The sequence below is a fragment of the Myxocyprinus asiaticus genome, chromosome 8, assembly GCF_019703515.2.
Source record: "Myxocyprinus asiaticus isolate MX2 ecotype Aquarium Trade chromosome 8, UBuf_Myxa_2, whole genome shotgun sequence".
NCBI classification, from domain to species: Eukaryota; Metazoa; Chordata; class Actinopteri; order Cypriniformes; family Catostomidae; genus Myxocyprinus; species Myxocyprinus asiaticus.
In genome coordinates this window covers 29,238,113-29,258,187 of record NC_059351.1, presented here as the reverse complement: position 1 = coordinate 29,258,187, position 20,075 = coordinate 29,238,113, and the positions used below count along the sequence as shown (strand labels likewise).

The 20,075-nt window shown below is 36.9% G+C and overlaps 1 protein-coding gene across 1 annotated transcript in view; it reads left to right on the top strand.

Moving 5' to 3' along the window:
• The first annotated feature begins 6,243 nt into the window (after positions 1-6,243).
• LOC127444905 (neurabin-1-like) overlaps positions 6,244-20,075 on the top strand; it is a 38,671-nt gene continuing 24,839 nt past the window's right edge. The window contains exons 1-5 of the mRNA XM_051704555.1: positions 6,244-6,390; positions 6,813-8,900; positions 19,038-19,170; positions 19,289-19,409; positions 19,556-19,660. Of these exons, the coding sequence (XP_051560515.1) occupies positions 6,996-8,900; positions 19,038-19,170; positions 19,289-19,409; positions 19,556-19,660 (2,264 nt within the window). The 5' untranslated portion in view covers positions 6,244-6,390; positions 6,813-6,995. The remainder of the gene's footprint in view (positions 6,391-6,812; positions 8,901-19,037; positions 19,171-19,288; positions 19,410-19,555; positions 19,661-20,075) is intronic.

The following is a 20,075-nucleotide window of genomic DNA, read 5'->3' as shown; positions in this document are numbered from 1 at the left end:
CCTACTGTTTGTGGCTGCAACGTTATTGGAGGACTGCACCTCTGGCAACAACGTTTAAAAATTTGATCACGGATGACACCTAATACTGGTTAAATTAAGATATCATTACAGTATGACAAGGAATCAGTTCTCTTGTCTCTAAAATTGTACATTTACAGTGTTGAGTGTTTTATAAAATGTGCAGCAGTGTTCAGTGTATTAAATCATTAATAAGACAATCAATTTATCATGAATGAATGAATCAAACTCACTCGGAATGCAGACCGTTTCTGACACGCTTTTCCACGCATCATTGTTTTATTATATCCATGCATGTGGTTACAGACAAATTATACAGAACAGTAAAAATCCCTCACGACACTGACACTTCTTCTCTGTCTTGCATGCACTCATCCCCAGTCCGCCAGGAGACAGATGACGTGAGCTCTGTTATCTTCACTCTCATTGGCAGTCGCTCGTAAATGTCGCTCGTCATTTGCACAAAGTTAACATTTTCTCAACTCTTCTTGTTGCTCTCCGCGGCGATCTCTGTCGCCAACGTCCGCGGCAGCACGTGTCGCCAGAAGTCGCTGTGCTCTCATTGAAAATGAATAGGATCGTGTTGCTGTCTCGCACGATGTCGCTGACTGTGAAACGCAGCCTTATGTCGTTGAGTCAGATGGAAGAATGTTTCTATGTGTTTCACTAGAGGGCGCTGTCGAATAAGGAATGTAGACTAATCATTTCTGGCGTTTTTGATGTGTGACGCCCCTCTGTAATTCGCCTCTGTTTTGTATGGGGGTATTTAAGCAATTTTTATTGTGGACATTTGAAACCTGGAGGTGAGGGTTGAATGTGAGTTGCGTGGCGCGAAAGTTTCGAGCCGCGGGGAAAGCGCGAGGCGAAAGTGCGAGCGCGTTTACACTTCCTAGACCTAGAGAATCGAGCACTGGTCTCCATTCACTTGCATTGTATGTACCTACAGAGTTGAGATATTCTTCTAAAAAAAAAATTTGTTTGTGTTCTGCAGAAGAAAGAAAGGCATACGTCTGGGATGGCATGAGGGTGAGTAAATGATGAGATAATTTTCGTTTTTGGGAGAACTAACCCTTTAACATGATTAACATGATTTTTTGAATTTATTTTAGCTAATTCTTAATATTCGCATTGTAAACAAATCTGTAATTCTTCTCATTCCACGCACAGGGCAAAAATTCTAAAATAAATGCCTGGTGTCCCCATGTGGAGACAGTTAATTTAAATCAAATTAAGATACATTTGAGGTTAGTAACCCCCAACAAATTTTTCCAGAATCCTGAGACCCAGTACTACAATTTACAAATGAACTTAACATTGTGTAACATATAACAGTAAAATGGTTGAAAATGACAGGTTAGTGTTTTGGATTTGTATGCCCCCAAAACGTCTAGCCGTAAAAAGGCTAATTGAAAATGTGCATATTTGAATGTTAGGGCAGAAAGTTAGGGACTGACAGCCTCAGTCAACACTCACTTGTTGTTGTTGTTGTTGTTGTTGTTGTTTTATTTTTGTGTGTGTGTGTGTATTTTTTCTCTCCAAAGTAAATGGAGAGTGAGATGGTCTGTCCTTAACATTCCACTATTGTCAACTATCATCAATTAACAATCTGATTATTTGATCTCTCTTTACATTTGCTAAAAACAGCAGCTGCAGTTAGACATCTTATTTCACACATAACCTCCTCTTAGCTCTTATTAAAGTTGCTTACATTAAGTATTATCCTTCCCTCCAGCGAGTGGGAACTATGCTAATAACTATGTTATTGGATAGGTGACTTGAACCAGTAAGCAACAAATAAGATATCATCCACTAATGAAATACCACCGTACCTGCCAGTTTTTATCCAGGAGTCCTTAATGTCAGTCTACAGTGAGATGAAAAACTATCAAGTTGTTTCATGAAGTCTTCTTTAAAAAACATGCATCTGACCTTTGCCCTGTAAGCATGAAAACAGTCAGGGGTCAAAAGTAATGAGCTCTGACAAACTAAATATCCCTGTTAAAAACAAACAAACAGCATATGTTGTGTTTTAGATGCTGGTCCCCAGCATGAGATGCTTGCATGCTAGTGTCTTTTTCAAAGCTTCCTTAGTCAACCAGGTTTATCAGAAAGATTACTGGTTGACCAGCATTTTTTGCCGGTGAATGACATGGCTATGCTGGTCCAAACATCTTGGACCACCATTGAAATCTTTGATGGTCTATGCTGGTCTTTTCAGCAGGGAATGTATATTTCTAGTGTATTTGGCTGATATAGCAATTATAAAATGGAAAAACAATCAATAGTCTTGATTTTACATATTTTGACTTGTTTTCCAAAGACTCTATGGATCTGCATGTAAGTCTTATCTAAATAAAAGAGACTAAATTTGGCTTCAAGTGGGAGTCCCCATTGTTATCAGTGTTTTGAGTTACCATGAATAATTATGTACAAGTGTAGCAGGCCAAAACACGTGGGAAACTGAGTTAAGTTCTAAATAGAGAGTTGTAAATAGATCACCATCTGTGTTTGTATAGTGCCATCACCACTCAGATCTCTCTAAACAGCTTACTTTATGTTATATAAAGTCCAGGAGCTGAGGGTTGGGAATGTGAGAGCCCATGTTTAAATGTAAATGTTATCTGTATTTATTTATTAACAGACACCTCCATATCATATCTATAACTGGACTGATAAATGATTTTAGAATTCATTGTGTGGGCTGGTTTTCTAGACAGTGATGTCTGGTATTAAATCAGGATGGATTTAAAAAGAATTGTTGTTGTAACTTATGTCAAAGAAAAGGGTTAATGATATCCCTGTATGTGATACATTTAATGAGGTCAGTGAAACTCTCAGCCATGTCACATATTGTTACAATATGTAACAATTTACAGTTGAAAAAATGTCAGAGTAAACAAAAAATGCCAAAGGAGTGCTCACAATAAGTTCATACTTAAAATATTGAAGGAGAAAAAAACTTCTTTATTAGAAATATTTTAATCAAATGTTTTTATTTTCAACAGAACCATGCGACATTAACCAGAGCTGGCATCTTTACAGCCATCTACCCAGTGATTTTTTTTATTTTTATACATGCATTATATTGTCACCCATTTACTTAAATCCTGAATTTTTTCCTGAGAAGATAAAGAAACGTACTGTATGCAACAGTTCATCATCTCAATAAGAATTTGTAAACAGTACTGCAGTCCAGTCTTTTTGTCAGCTAATTTTCTTGAATCTCTCTCTCATTCTCTCACTCTTGCTGCCTCTATGATTGGGTGATATTTTTATAAATCTAGGTCCTGGGGCCACCTGGGGAAAACAGCACCAAATTCAGGCCATGTAACAAACCCGGGCCAAGCAAAAAGGACTTCGATGATGATGTGTCATATCACAACTTTCCAACAGATAACATAACACAGGGTATGACATAGTAAAACAGGACTATCAGCTTAGCAGCACAGAATCTTGTTTCACTCATCAAATCTTTAAATGTAAAGCTTTTTTTTTTTTTTTTTTTTTTTTTGGGAAGGAATATCAAAGATATGGTAAGTGGCCCTTTTTTGTGTGGCGTTTTTTCTTTTTTCTTTTTTTTTCTTTTTTTTTCCAAACATTTGATTTGCTGATTTGAAGTACTGTGGGGTTTCAGTATGTGACAGTTTCTGAGGTTGTGCTTTGTTGTGTTTACAGCACCTCATTAATACCAATTATGCAGTACCCATATATATATATATAAGTCTCTAGGAAAACTGTCCTGAGATCTCTCAGAATTAATCTAATGATATATCTAATTAGAAAACTGCCCATCTCCCAGAATGAGTGGGTTGTCTGAGGGAATTACTCAGGAATGACAAGCATATATACCATAGTGCAAGCTTGATGTGAATAACTCAATGGGATGTGCAACCTTTTAATTTTGATTAAAAAAAGCCTTATAAACACAATTCCACCCTGCAGTCTCTGCAATATTTTTTCAGTGCATCAGTCAAGCAGTTTAAAACAAATTGCATGTATCAGTTATGCTGATTGTCACACTGAACAGTGGATCAGCAGAGATAATCTACTTTCAATATGTAGCTACAAAATGCCATCTGTTAGAGGTTTCATGTTCACTGAAATTTACAATGGGACACAGTCCACACCAGAACAAACAGAGGAGGAGACAAAATGTCTAGAGCAAAATGGTATATCATAAATCTTTGTGCAATTTAATTGGCAGTTTACAGTGTCTATATTGAACAGCATTTATGTTGTGTCTTGTGTGTGATGTTTCTCTTTTCTCTCGCATTATGTTCAAAATTGTTTTGTGTTAATAAGATTTAAATGCATGCTCTGATTTTTAATCCTCAGCATTCCTCCTTTACTTTAAGCTATTTTCCTTTGTCCTCTGCTCCTCTTGTTTCGTCTCAGAAGCACTAAGATAGTGACCTACTTGTAATTGTCAGGAAGATTACATTCAGACATAGCAGCTCTGAGGTCCAAAATCCTGGAGAACAGAAAACAGAATTAATTTTTATTTATTTATTTATTGAGTTAAGTAGGCTACCCCAAAGCAAAGTCGTATTTTTCCACATTTGTATTTCGGTCTAAGGAAAAAAACAAGGGAAAACACTAGACTTTATCTAGATATTACCTTCATAAATATTATATATAGCCTATGTGTGTGTGTGTGTGTGTGTGTGTGTATGTGTGTGTATGTATGTGTATATATATATATATATATATATATATATATATATATATATATATATATATATATATATATATATACACACAGTACTGTGCAAAAGTTTTAGGCACTTGTGAAAAATGTTGCATAGTGAGGATGTCTTCGAAAATAATGACATATATAGTTTTCATTTATCACTTAATGTCAAACAAAGTCCAGTAAACATAAAAAAGCTAAATCAATATTCGGTGTGACCACCTTTGCCTTTAAAACAGCACTGATTCTCCTAGGTACACCTGGACACAATTTTTCTTGGTTGTTGGCAGGTAGGATGTTCCAAGCTTTTTGGAGAATTCTTCTATCTATTTAGGCTGTCTCAATTGCATCTGTCTCTATATGTAATCTCAGACAGACACAATGTTCAGTGGGGAACTTTGTGGGGGCCATGACATCTGTTGCAGGGCTCCCTGTTCTTCTATTCTAATCTTTTCTATTTGCAAAAGTACTGTTTGGGAGTCTAACATTTATATTTCCTATTGACACACTAAAGCTGAAGATATAAATAACCATCTTAAGACAAATGCTTTTGTGACACATTTTATGTGCCTAAGACTTCTGCACAGTACTGTGTGTGTGTATATATATATATATATATATATATATATATATATATATATATATATATATATATACACTACTGTTCAAATATTTAGGATCACTTACTCATTCTTTATTTATTTTATTTTTTCACATTTTAGAATAAAAGTAAAGTCATCACAACTATGGAATAATAAAAATGGAAATATGGGAATTATGTTGTGACTAAAAAATCCTAAATAAATCAAAACTTTTTTTAGCATCTTCAAAGTGGCCACACTTTGCCTAGATTTTGCAGAAATGTACTCTTGGCATTTTCTCAACCAACTTCTTGAGGTATCACCCTGGGATGCTTTTTAAACAGTATTGAAGGAGTTCCCATCTATATGCTGGGCACTTAGTATATATATATATATATATATATATATATATATATATATATATATATATATATATATATATATATATATATATATATATATATATATATATATATACATATGCAGCCACTAAGTGCCCAGCATATAGATGGGAACTCCTTCAATATATATATATATATATATATATATATATATATATATATATATATATAAACTCAGGAATCCTTTTGTGACGTCAGATTTATAGTCTGTATCAAGTCTGGGTTTTTTTCATTTATTTATTTATTTATTTATTTATTTATTTATTTTTTCCAGAGCTGGGTTCCTAAACAATTTAGAAAATGTATTTTTAACATTTTTCTTAAGCAATGATCCAAATGACATTAAAATGCGTAATGTCAGACATAGGCTAAACCAGAGCCCTCATTTGGATTTAGCTCTGCAACTCTATGGATGAGATTAGTTTCTGGTTGACATTTTCCCACGGTTGTCCAAGCATTCTTTTCTCAGCCTCTCGCGCTCTCCGTGCGCGCGCGCACTGGAAAGAAGCAGCGGGGATGGCGCTGAAGGAGGGAGCGCGCATGTAGGGATAAGGTTTGTTGAGCTGTTACTTTCACCGAGAAAGGCATACAGGCTGCGGAGAAGGGAATGACGACGAACTGTGTCAGAAGTTTGTGACTGTTTGGGTTTTGGTCATAGATTGTGTTAGTTCCTCCTTAAGCTAAAATGAATGGAGTTAAGGTAAGTTTAAACTTTTCTTTATTTTTTCGTGTTGCTGTCGACAATGGAAAAATAAATTGCCATGCAGAAACTTATAACAAGGCTCAATTATAATTGAAAGTCGGTTGCGGCGGCAGTCAATGGGAACTGAATATGTCCGAAAGGAATAATCTAAATATGGTAGTATAATTTAGTAGAAGACCTTCCAGGTTGGTGTCGCATTTGAGGGGAGTTTAAATAGCTACTGGTTCATGCTATAAGACAAAAGCCTATTTATTTATACATATAGTAGAAGCATAGTCTGTAAGTTATTTAATTTAAAGTTCTTTCTGTGTAATTGTATTTTGAAACGCATTTTGGTTTTAAAAAGAAGTATTGTGAAGATAAGTTGTTATAAAAACAAGGTTAGAAATGACAGGTGTCTTTATTTCTTTTCATTGTAGGTAGGTGCTAGGCACTGCTTGAAGCCTCAACCAGGCTTCACATGGCTCCTCCTGCAGCTACAATCTCGGCCTGTGTGAATGAGGACACACCGCTGTGTCATGCACCTGTAAATACGCTATTCTTTTAGTCCCAGTTTTATAAATTGTACTTACCGAAATCTTCGAAACAGTTCTTTGTAATCTATGATCATGATTAAAAGTGAAAACAAAAGCGAAAGGGCGCTGAGGAGCGCGTCTCCGCATGGGAACGCCTATAAATCAGACTTCAATTCAATCAAATGTTCATTTGATGGGAGCACATTGGTCAGCCCGACTTCCCCTTTCTCCAGTGGAGGCAGTGAGACTCGAGGCAGACCGCCAGGAAACAAAGTGAGCCAAATAAAAAATATCTTCTTGCAAATGGATGGAAAACTGAATCAAGACAGTCCCAACATCACCAAACCCACGTCAACCAGATTTCCACTGGATTCCACCTCTTACCGATCCAGTCTGAGTAGTGTTTCTAGTCTAGATTCAGCCTCCTTTGAGGCGCGGAGGACGGAGGATCTTTCCTTTGACAAGACCGCACTGGCTGAGAAATTTTCAATGACTAGGAAGCTGTTCGAGAGTGTCCTTAAAGACCAGTCGCCAACAGGGAGATCTGCTTCTGTTAAAGCTATCAGCTGGCCTCAACTGGTGGAGAGACAAGACAGGAAAATGTCAGTTACTGGAGAGCCTAAAGAGCTGGAGGGGCAGGCAAAAGACAGGGAGGACAAGGAAAAGGGGAGAAGTGAAAGTGAGACACCACCACATAAGCTCAGTGTGTCAATGAATGCTGGGCCAATATCCAGATGTCTAGAGAGTTTTATGTTGGACAGCGATAGTGAGTCGCTGTCGGCTGCGCCCTCCACCGAATCCCACAGTCCCATCAATCATTCCCAGTCAACCTCTGCTGCTAGTGACCATTCAGATCCCCCTTCATCACCAGACAGCTGCAGTTCCCCAATTCCTTATTCACTCTGGGCTGATTCTCCTGCTGAAACATGTGTGCCCAGGTTAAACGGTTCCGATTTACACAGTACCACACAACACACACTTTCTCCTTTGAATGGAGTCTGTATGAAGAAGACATTACCTTTCCATAATTCTGGTTCCACTGCTGAAGAACATGTTAATGAGTCATCAGAAACTACTATCACAACAGAACCCATTGCTCTGTTTTCAAGCCAAAAGATCTACCACTTATCAGCAAGGAGTAGCTCTAGTCATGCATCTGGAGATGCTGCCAAGGATCCTGTCCTCCAAGGGGCACAAGGTGAAGGCAAGAGCTCTGAAAAGGGTCCTGGTTTATCCACGGTTAGAGCTGAGCTGGTGGTGGTGAAGAATGAATCATCCGAGAGTGAGGGTAATGAGGAAGAACATATTGAGGATGATGTTTTTCAGGAGGCTGGAAAGGAGGACCAACCCACAAATCATGATTCTGGCAGGGTATTGACTGACAGCAAAGAGGTCCAATTAACATTCCTTGTGAAGGAATCAAAAATGAGCATTACAGGGCATGAGGTGGAATGGAGAGAGCTTGAGGAAACTGTACAGGCTGAAAGAGAGGAAGATCATATAGGGGAGAGAAAGTTTCTTGAGGAGAAAATAATGCAGAAAGAGGAGGAAGAGAAAAAAGACCACGAGGAAGTAGAACTAAAGATAGATCATGTTGTTCTAGAGACTTATATGAGAGAGAGTAATCAAAAAGCTACTGATGTTAGAGAATACGAAATGCAGGATGAATCGAGAGATGGAGAGGATGGTAAAGAGGATGAGGGTGTAGAAGAAGCTATGAAAGCTTTAGAGGATGATGATGAGCGAGACATGGAAGATGATGTCTTAGCAGAAAAAGAGAGGCATCAGCTAGATGAACCAGGCTTGACGGGGAAGAGATCTTTAATTTGTGGAATTGAGAATGCAGCATTTGTGGATGACAAGGACAACTGGACTGATTTGGAATTTCAAGTGGAGGAGGAATCACAGAAATTTGAAGAAATTCCAGGCCTCTCTGCTGAGGAAGACCTCAGTCCAAAGAGAAAGATCAGGTTCTCTACAGCACCTATTAAGGTATGTATCATCTAATCACACCCTTTATTTGTTAGAAGCACTCTGGTAATGAGTTTAATGTAGGAAAGTTTTTTTATTTTCTGTTTTAACATCTGTTTTTGGTTTGTGCTCACTCTGCAATGGTTTAGCAGGTTTTTGTTAGAGTCAGAAGGTATTGGCCTGCTGTCAGTGACCCAAATCTATGTTAGCACATTTAGCTGACAGCCATGGCTCAGCCAGTGAACACCTTAGCCCTCATTTAGTGTTTATCAAGCATGTAAATGTTGGTCCTATTGCAGCTTACAATCAAGTTCATATGACAAGATCCTACTTGATTGAGTTTTTTTTAATTTTTTTTTATGGCACCCACATCTTCTGTCTGTGATGTCTCTAGAAAATATAAATACTTTTTAGATCTGTAGGTTCAGCAAGAGTATTGTTGAACTGAATATGGTGTAACTGACTGAGACTGTTTTTCTAGTTTTACTGTTTACTTTTAATGATTTTTTAAAAATTTTGGATCAGTGTAAAATACCACCCTCTACCCAGAACATTTAAGATAACAGCTCTTAAAAGAGGATCTGTTTGAGCTTGCATCAGTTAAGGCATGTGATATTTTTCTTATACTGACAGTCTTCTTACAAGAAACATGAAGGAATTATTTCCATGTCTGGGGGGCTTTACCTCTGACCTTAGCTGGTGTGAATCAAGTTTAAGTCTGAACCTTTCTTGTAACACAGGAACAAATCATAACATGTATTTTGTTGGTAGTAATGTTTGTGTCTGCTTGATGATATTCTGTTAGATAGCATATAACTGTGATTGCAATTTTGACCATGCTAGTTTTTATAGATTTTAAGTTATTCATATCAAGTGATCAATGCAAACACAGAACTCTTTGATATATCTCATTTCATGTGTCTGAGACCAGAGACTGGTTAGCAATCAAACAGGAAGTGCATTTTAAAGATCTCTTAAATTTGGAAACCAGGACATGTATTTCTTCAGAGCAAACTGAACTGATGCTTTGGATTTTCAAGGATGGGTCAAAACACAGTGTAATAATCACTCAGATGTGAGCGACAGCTAGATACTGTATAAGTCTATGTATTTTAATCCATCGACATGTTGAAGTTCCTTGTACCTGCATGCCAAAACTTCCTCTTTCTTTTTAATCCTTGCTCATATTCGTGCATCCTGTTGTATTTAGTTATGAACTGATTGGAATGCTAAACACTATTAAAGTGTGACAAAAGTGAGCTAGTCAGAAGAAGGACAAACCATTCATGCGCCCATGCTCATTGCGGGCCGCTCAAAGCGCGACACATCAGGTTCAGCAGCGCTGCAGTAGAGGGTTGCACGAGTAAACGTGCCTGCTTTGCATTGGTCATGCTGTGTGGTTGAGCACATGACAGCCTACAGTTTCTGTTTTTATTAGTTGCGTTTTGCTTTTTGAACAATAGCCTGCTAGCCTTTTGTAAATAAATAGTTACCGCTGAGATTATCAAGATGGCATACATGGTCCTTAACTTTTCACACACATAAGACGGTGACTCTAAAAACAATAATTAAAGGTGCACTGAGTCATTGTTTTCCTCAATGCAAATATTTACACCTAATGAAATTTAATGTTAAAATATATGTATAAAATTGATCACTCTCATGAGAAGACTCCATATTAGTAACTTTATAAAAAAAAATTATTCTGCATGGACAGGGTCTGTCTGTCTGTCTTTTTCTTTTTATTAAGGAGGGGGTATGGAACAGTGATTAACAAGAAAAATTAAAAATGTCACTTTATGTCAGAAAAGTTGCAGACCCCCGCTGTACATTATTTAATGAATAGCTTTGCAACATAAACATCATAAAGTATGTACATTCAATAATATGGTAGCCTACCATACACATTTTATAGGCATAAAACGCAACACTCAATTATATACAATATGTAACAGGGGTCCTGGCTCTTGTCTCTCTACCCACAAGGGGTCCTTGGTCCGAAAATTGTGGAAGACCTCTGGCCTAGTGGATTGTAATGCAACTTCCAATAATAATTGGAGTCTTTGGTAATTAGTTAAAACACTGTGGCAGAAATCAACCATTTACATTCTGAATTTGGTCAGTACAATCAAGTCGATCATCTGCAGATCATTTGCTGGAAACTTAAAAATCTGTCATCATCTACCAACCCTTGTGTCTCTCAAAACTGGCTCCCCACAAAAATTAGCTATTATCAAAATGCCAAAGCTGTTCTTGTCCATACAATGAAAATGTATTATGAAAACTGGCTGTAAAATTCAGTTGCAATTTGCCTGATTTATAAAAATAAAAAAAGGCCTAGATTAGGTCAGGATTTGAACCTGAGAGCCTTTGCATATACTAAATGAAAACTATACCAACAGACTAATACATCCAAAAGGGAATACAATAGGGATTTAGGGAAATCATTAGGGCTGCACGATTATGATGAAAATAATATTTGCTGATTATTGTCTTTGCTATTGTAATTGCAATTATTAATTTTGATTAACAGAATTTACAGTAAAATATTATTTTGTTTGGGGCAGCTGCATGCCATATTCTTTATGTGGGCTATGCATCAAAACATTTTAATTGCATGAAAAACAAAGTGTCATTCACCTTTTGAATAAATTATACACAGTATAATTTAGATAGTGAGCATAACTAATATGCCTTTAGACTAATTTAAATGCCTCTGATTTGCCTAGTTACAAACATGCACACAACAGCCCAAAAATATTTTGTAAATAGAACACCCAAATGGAATGCTGTAATTGACATTTTTCATGATTATACTGTATAATTGCGACAGCTGTAATTGTAATCTCGATTATTTTTTGGATTAATTGTGCAGCCCTAGAAATCATTTTTTGTGCACCACGGAAGAAAGAAAACATTGGGTTTGGAACGAGACGAGGACCCCATATTACAGGTTATTGGCATACATCAGTCATTTGTATTGCATAAATAAATATGGAATGAGTAACCAAATTTGTTCACTGACGTTTCCTTTCTTAAAGTGTTGGATAGGAGACTTGCTATAATTTAATACCTGTATTATATCAATTTGAAATTGTTTGTTGATTCAGTTGGCTGGTCTCTAGGGGATTAAAAGTCGTACCTTTTTACGAGCCAAGTCGTACGAAACAATATGATTTCACATCGTACAAATTATCATTAGACTATCGTATACTTCTATACTGTACTGTAAAGATCAACTATATCTTTAAAAGTATTTTGTCATGTTTTATCTTGCCTAAGGCACCAAGTGAGCCAGAATTTGTGCTCCTTCAAAGCATAGGTGCATGACACCTTATTATAGCTTGCTTTTCAATATGGCACTCTCCCCCCACATCCCTTACTCTTTGCTTGATCCTCCCTAGTTGATCAGAGTAGGTCATCCTGCTGAAAAGAACAGCATTGCTGGTCACAAGCTTATGTTGTTTTTTTGGTGTACTGGTTCGCAACTAGGCTTTCAAACTAGCCTAACTAGCTTCATCAGAAAGACCGTGTTGGTCAACCAGCTTCACCCAGCTAGGTTTCGCTGGTGAAAAGCTTGATTATGAGGTGGAAACTAAACTGACTTGTATCTTATGATTATTATTTTCTTTCTGAATCAGAAAGCATGGGTCTCCCCTCTCTATGTTTCAGACAGGACAAATGCCTTCCCTGTCATCTGTATATTATAGTATTCCTTCATTTGTTATCCGCCTTTAAGAACAGTTGGCTCTGTTTTATTTGCAGTGTTCTGTGTTTACTCATCCTGTTTCCCATATATAGGACTATCAGGAAGTGAGTTGCCTCTCAATAGGTGCTGAAAGAAGGATTTCCTTTCAACAGATGTTTATGTTGGACTTCTTTTAGAAACTAAGACCATGAATATTAGCTAATAAAAATCTTAAATGCTTTTTTTGTTGTATTCACAATAGGTCTTTAATATGGGGTTTAAGAGCCCATGAAATAAGGCTTGGATTTCTCAATTGTTTGTTGTGAACTTGGTCTCCTAAAGTTGGTGTTTTGTATAGTGTAATAAAAAACATTTTAAACATTGCTATGGATCAATTTCTGTTGACCTGTTTCACTAATGTCACTTTTTCCTTGCAGCCGCCATATTTGTGACCATCAACGGGAGGAAACAATGGCGGTGAATGGGAAAATACCTTTGAACAATATCAAGAAAAACATAAAAAATTGCTTTTTACCCATGCCAAGTCCCAGGAAAAGTTCATACAGGCCTGAAGACAGCACAAATATTGCCAAATTGGACATTCACGGACATTTAAATATATTTTATACATGATTCATATCCGTACACCGGCGAGTCTGATTTGTGACCAACTAGTTCACACGCCCACCGGTACATTACCGTGGATGTCTCTCATTCAAAAGTACAAATGTTTTGAGTTGTTTTCAGGTCTGATGTGGTCACAATATTACAAAATGTCTGTGATGATCCCATCTGTATGAATGTAAGAGGTTCTTTTAACTCCTGAAGAAGGCTTTTGTCACATCCCACAGCGCAGCACAATGAAGGTACAGTTGCAATCAAAATTATTCAACCCCCCTGACCAGCAATACATTCTGGTGATGTGAATTAAAACACATCAACTAAAACCTCAGTAAACAGTCAATGTAAGTTTTTAATACACATTTGAGTGATTTTGAGAACAAAGAGTTCAGTTTACCCAAATTTTAAAATAAAAATAACTAATTCTCTCTACAAATGTCATGTCAAAAATATTCAACCCCCAAAGTCAATCATTTGTGGAGCATCCTTTATCCTTAATAACAACAAATAAATGTTTCAGGTTAGTGTTCTCAGGCTTCGGACACCTCTCTATTAGAATTTGTACATATTTCTCATGAGCAAAAGCTTCTAGCTCATTGACATTCTTTGGTTTCTGTGCTGCCACTGCTTCCTTGAAATCCCAACAAAGGTTTGCAATGGGATTTTAATGATGGACTGAAAGGGCCATTTAAGGACATTCCATGACCTATCCCTGAACCAGATTTTGGACAACTTGGATGTATCCTTGATGATCTTGGGGGCAGTGGTGGCTCAGCAGTTAAGGCTCTGGGTTACTGATCAGAAGGTCAGGGGTTCAAGCCCCAGCACTGCCAAGATGCCACTGTTGGGCCCTTGAGCAAGGCCCTTGACCCTATCTGCTCCAGGGGTGCTGTATCATGGCTGACCCTGCACTCTGACCCCAGCTAAGCTGGGATATGTGGAAAAAAAAGAATTTCACTGTATATTTGCAAAAGGTATAACATGTGATAAATAAATATAATTATTATTATGTTATTGTCTTGCTGGAAAGTCCAGTGATCACGAGCTTCAATTTACACACTGAAGGCATCACATTTTAATGTGTCAAAATGACCTGATACCTGAAAGAATTCATGATGTCAGTCACATAGTCAGGATAGCCGTTTCCTGCAGCCACAAAACACCCTCATAACAGGACTGTCCCACCTCCATGCTTGACTGTGGGGATGGTGTCGTTCTTGTCATCACCTTGTCATCTTACTCCAGACGTACTGCTGACCCATGTATCTAAAACTCATTTTCAGTTTAGTGTCATACGTCTATAAAACCTTCTTCCAGGACTCCACAGGTCTTTCCTACTTCTTTCATATTACTTCTTGAATATTCAAGTCAACATTTCCCTTGGTGAAGTTTTGCTTTCTTCCACACCCCAAGAAGGTTGCTGTTGTACCATATTTAAAAAAATTATGAATGGTGCTGCCAACTTTGTCTATTGGAAATTGAAGTGCCCTGGAAATGTACTTTTAGTCATGACCTTTCTTGTGTAATGAAATAATCTCCTCTATTAGCTTTTGAGACAGCTTATTTTTAATTGCATTTTTTGCATAGAAATACATTTTTGCTTACAACGCTAAACTTAAATTTGAAAACTTAAATAAGTGCCATTGCAGATTGATGACTTAATTTTGATTTTAAACAATTACTTGTGTAGCCTTACATATTACATGCAATAGGGGTTGAATAATTATGACATGGCTGTATTTTTAAAAAATCCTGCTATTTACAAATATTAGGTTATATATTCACACTATGACTTTGAATGTGTCACTCAACTGATATAGATGTAAAGTTTAAAAATTCTAGTTAATCAGAAAAGCGTACCTTTGTAAATCCTTACTGTCTTGGGGGCGTTGAATAATTTCGATTGCAATTATATATGGAATTTTGGTCACAAACCTGGCAGCGTGGTCATATAGTGACACACATGAAACAAGTCGATATTAGAACTTTTTTTTTTTCTGTTTTTCATTCTTGACTTATTTTTTCCTGAACAATTTCTGATAATATTTCTGATAACTTTGATCCTGTTGTTTTTGTGTCATTCCAACTGTGGAATGCAGGTTTGACTCTTGACCTGAACGCTGTGACATCTGTTGTTTCTTCCTTATTTGTAAGTCATAATTCTCCGACAGTCTCTCTCAGTCCCAGGAAGAAACAGTCCTGTGTTCCTGCTTGAAAGCAACTGCTTAAAGGAGGGAGAGAGGGAGGGAGATAGAAAGAGACACTGTGCTTGACCATGTTTGGAAAGAAAAGAACATTGTTCATAGGTGCACGCTTCCTCCATGACAACTGGAGACGCTTTACAAAAGAAAAATGAGACAGAGAAAGAAAGAAGCAAAGGGTAAGGAGTGTGATAGATGTAGAGAAAGAAATAATCAAGTCAGAAAAGAAAGAGGGAGGGATGGTGTAAGCAAAGGTCAAATGAAAGAAAAGAAGGAAAAAAAAGGAAAGTCAGACAGAGAAAACTGGTTGTGCCACTTTGCTGGGTTGAACTGTGTTGTCAGAATGACTGATTTGGAAGCAGTGTTTTCCATTTTGTTTAATTGTGCCTCTGTACACTGTCCAAGTTTGCTTTCAGTCCTTGGAAAACACCATTGACTGACCTGCTTTAACTACCTGTCTCTACCTAAGCCAGCCATTGACACCGAGCTGTGTACATGTTGCTCAGCTAGGTCCTTCATAACAATGCAAAATTAAAAAGGGACATTTTTTTTGCAATTCTTTTTTTGTTTTGTTTTTTGACAAAAATACATTAAAGAAAAAAAATATAAATAAATAAATAAATTATATATATATATATATATATATATATACTGTATATACAGTATATTTACTTAATTTTTTTTATTAATTTCTTCTCCACTTTTAATGTTAATTTCAATAGTAACTTTTTTTTTTTTTTTTTACCAAAAATTATCATAATTTAGTTTTTCATGACCGTTTCCCACCCTTTCTCTGACTAGTACGCCAAGTCCTAACCAAGTTTCCAGTAAGGAGCTATTTGTTTGTTTACACTGAATGTGAAACTGCTGTGCGATGTGGCATGATCACAGCCCCTCAGATGATTTTTGATGTTTAATGTACAGTTATTTGGAGCAGGATTTTGGATCAATGAGATTCCACAGTGGGTGGGGCTTCACGAAGCAACAGCACAGAAATACTGTAAAAACTAAGTGATCAACAAATTGTCCTGTTAGGACAAAAAATGTACCTTTAAGACTTTTATATGTAAATGACCTGTTTTTGGATGGCCAGTATTTGCAGCTTAGTTTTGATAAATGGTCAGTGTTGATTAGGGAGGCAACTTTTTTTAATATTTTAGAGCATCAGTTTACACAATCAGCATTAGCTATGAAATTAATCAGTTATGTCAGTTATGCCAGGTTCTGGCCTTAGCCAGGGGTGTAAAGTAATTGACTAAAAATACTTAAGTATTATACTTGAGTATTATTTTTGGGGATTTGTACTTTACTCAAGTCCAATTTAAACTGAATACTTTTACTTAATTACATTTCCAAACAAAAAAATTTAACTTTTTACTCCTTACAGTTTTATTTAAACTTGAAAAGTACTCTTTACATTTTTGAAGATAATGTTCTTTCGTCTTACTGGACGGAAGCTGCCTTTTCACTGCATCCGACAAACGACAGATGGCAGACCAGAGGTCAGTCATTTCAAATGGAGTGTTGCATGGCAGCTGTGTGGAGTTCCGACCATCTGCAGAGGTGGAATTGCATATCTTATTTGAGTTTTGAATACGCTGAAATATTTGTGTGACTAGACCGCATGTGACCCCTGACTGAATGTGATGTATCCATTAAAAACTATGAGCACAAAATTGCTTTTGACCCATGCCAAGTCCCAGGAAAAGTTCATGAAGGTCTGAAGCAGCACAAATATTTCCCAGTTGGACTTTCTCGGACATTCAAATATATTTTATCCACGATTCATCTCCGTACTCCGGCAAGTCTGATGTGTGACCAATTAGTACACATGCCCACCAGCACATCACCGTGGATATCTCTCATTCAAAAGTTACAAATGTTTTGAGTTGTTTTCAGGTCTGATGTGGTCACAGTATTACAAAATGTCTGTGATGATCCAATCTGTATGAATGTAAGAGGTGCTTTTAACTCCTGAAGAAGGCTTTTGGTCATATAGTGGCATCACATGAAACAGGTCGATATTAGAACTTTTTTTTTGTTTTCATTCTTGACTTTTTTTTCCTGAACAATTTCTGATAATATTTCTGATAACTTTGATACTGTTGTTTTTGTATCATTCCAACTGTGGAATGCAGGTTTGACTCTTGACCTGAACGCTGTGACATCTGTTGTTTCTAATTTATTAGTAAGTCGTAATTCACTGACAGTCTCTCTCAGTCCCAGTAAGAAACAGTCCTGTGTTCCTGCTAGAAAGCAACTGCTTAAAGGAGGGAGAGAAGGAGGGAGATAGAAAGAGACACTGTGCAGAGGTGGAATTGCGGATCTTATTTGAGCTTTGCATATGTTGAAATATTTGTGTGACCCCCGACTGAATGTGATGTATCCATTCAAAACTATGAGCACAAAATTAGATGGTTTTTGTCCTAAACTTTATTCTAAATGCTTGCTATTTCTAGATTGGACAGTTATGAAGTCAGAAATGGCCATTATTGTTGCAAATATAGATATAAAAACGAAAGGATTTTGTAATTAAATGTGTAGCCTACATGTCATTTATCAACGAACATTGCATGACTGTGGCAACACCGAAATGTCCACTTTGTGAGCTAAAAGTTGTCGCCACATAAAAATCATTTAGCAAAAATGTAGTTAATTGTAATTGTAACATGATTCTTTCACCAGGTTGTGAATGTCAGAGACAGTAAAAAGGTGACTTAACAAACAAATTGAATTTAACAACATCCTCTCTCCTCTCTTGATTTCATTCTAGCTAGGAAAAAAGTTACTTTTTACTTGTTTAATACTTCAGTACAATTTAATGTGAACTTTTAATTGAGTAAAATTTTCACTCAGTATCCATACTTTCACTGAAGTACTTTTTACACCCCTGGTCTTAGCAATGTAAAAAAATCATATGTGGGTGTGCACAGATGTTTCCTAGAGCGCAAGGGTCTGGTTCCGTAAGTAAAAATATTTTCCATATGGGCGAATTGATCTTTAAGGTAAACTAATAAACCTTTAAAGACAGAACTACCATGAGGTCCAAGGTTGTCAGTCGATGATATATGCTTCTATTGAAGCCAGTCAGCGTTATTTCAATTTCATTAAAAAAACAAATTACAAAAATTGTGTTTAATAGCAGCATTACTGGTGAAGAACTACACTACCCATGATCCAGCAGAGAAAGACCCACCAATCAGAGAATTACGGCCAACAAAGCATGCCACAAGAACAATGCAGTCACACCCCTATTCCATGTCGCATTGTGAATGACGCAATCGAGTTGGCCTCGCCTACAGTATAATATAATTTTTTTTTATATTTTGCAATAATCTTAAAATGCAATGTTCCTATACTGTATTGTAGTTCGTTCCCTCATGAAAGAGGTAAGGCACAAAGTCTTGTACCTTTTCTTTGCATCTGATTTTTCAAAAGAAATAAAAATTTGCTTCAAAATTAAAAGTTTGAAATGTTGTGCTTCTTCTTTGTTTTTTTTTTCATGGCTTAGAACTCTTTTATTTGGGATTTTATGAAATTCTTTTGAAAAACTAAATGGAAAAAATACTCCTGGAACCAAGACGGCTGAAAAAGTGGGTGGACACTGATATACTCCATTGGTTTTTTAATCTATTTTCTCTCTTGCAGGTGTACTACACTTTCTCTAATGATGATTATGATCGCAGGAATGATGAGGTGGACCCCGTGTCTGCATCTGCTGAATACGAGCTGGAAAAGAGAGTGGAAAAAATTGATGTTTTTCCTATAGACATTCAGAAAGGTTTCTCAAACACTTTTGTCCCAAAATTTGTTTCCTCGTGCATATTAAATTCCTGAGACTGCAGACTTCCAGTGTAAATAACTGTACCTGTATTTGTTCGGTGTCTTTTGTTTTGCAGAAAATGATGGTCTTGGCATCAGCATCATTGGGATGGGGGTTGGGGCAGATCAAGGGCTCGAGAAACTGGGCATCTTTGTGAAAACCATTACAGAGGGCGGTGCAGCTCATCGGGATGGACGGTAGTAGTCACACCTTCAGTCTAAAATTAAACTTCTCTATAAAACTTTCTGTATGTGTTAGTGAGTGATGCAATACAATGTAATTGAACTAATTCTGATGGTTCTGTATATAAAATAAGACAAATTTGGTGTTTTCTCTTAAACAGTATTCGAGTTAATGATCAGATTGTGGAGGTAGATGGAATCAGTTTGGTTGGTGTCACTCAGCTGTTTGCTGCCACCACACTGAAGAGCACCAAAGGTCTGGTCAAGTGAGTATTAACACCAAAACTAAAGCTAAGGTGGGTGGTATGAAATGGTGGCTAAAGCCCAAAACATACTCTATTGTATTCTAGCTACGCAAGCTGGATTTTGTGCAATGTTGCGTTCCGAGTGCGACTGCAATCTATTGCTTAATTCAAGTACGCTTTGTATTCTCAGCATTGTCGCAAGGGGCGGTATAGTGGACATTATTGTCAACTGTCAGCTTCTACTGTGAGTTTTCTCTTTCAAGACAATCACTATAATGGCAGAGCATTTGTTCAAAGAGAAAACTACTGAGCGTCTAAGTTAAGATAAATTTATTTATAGCAACTTACCTGAATAATGACACATCTGATTTCCGCCACAGTAACGCAAACCTGCACATTAAAATGTTCAACCAGACAGCATGTCTGCAATGCATTG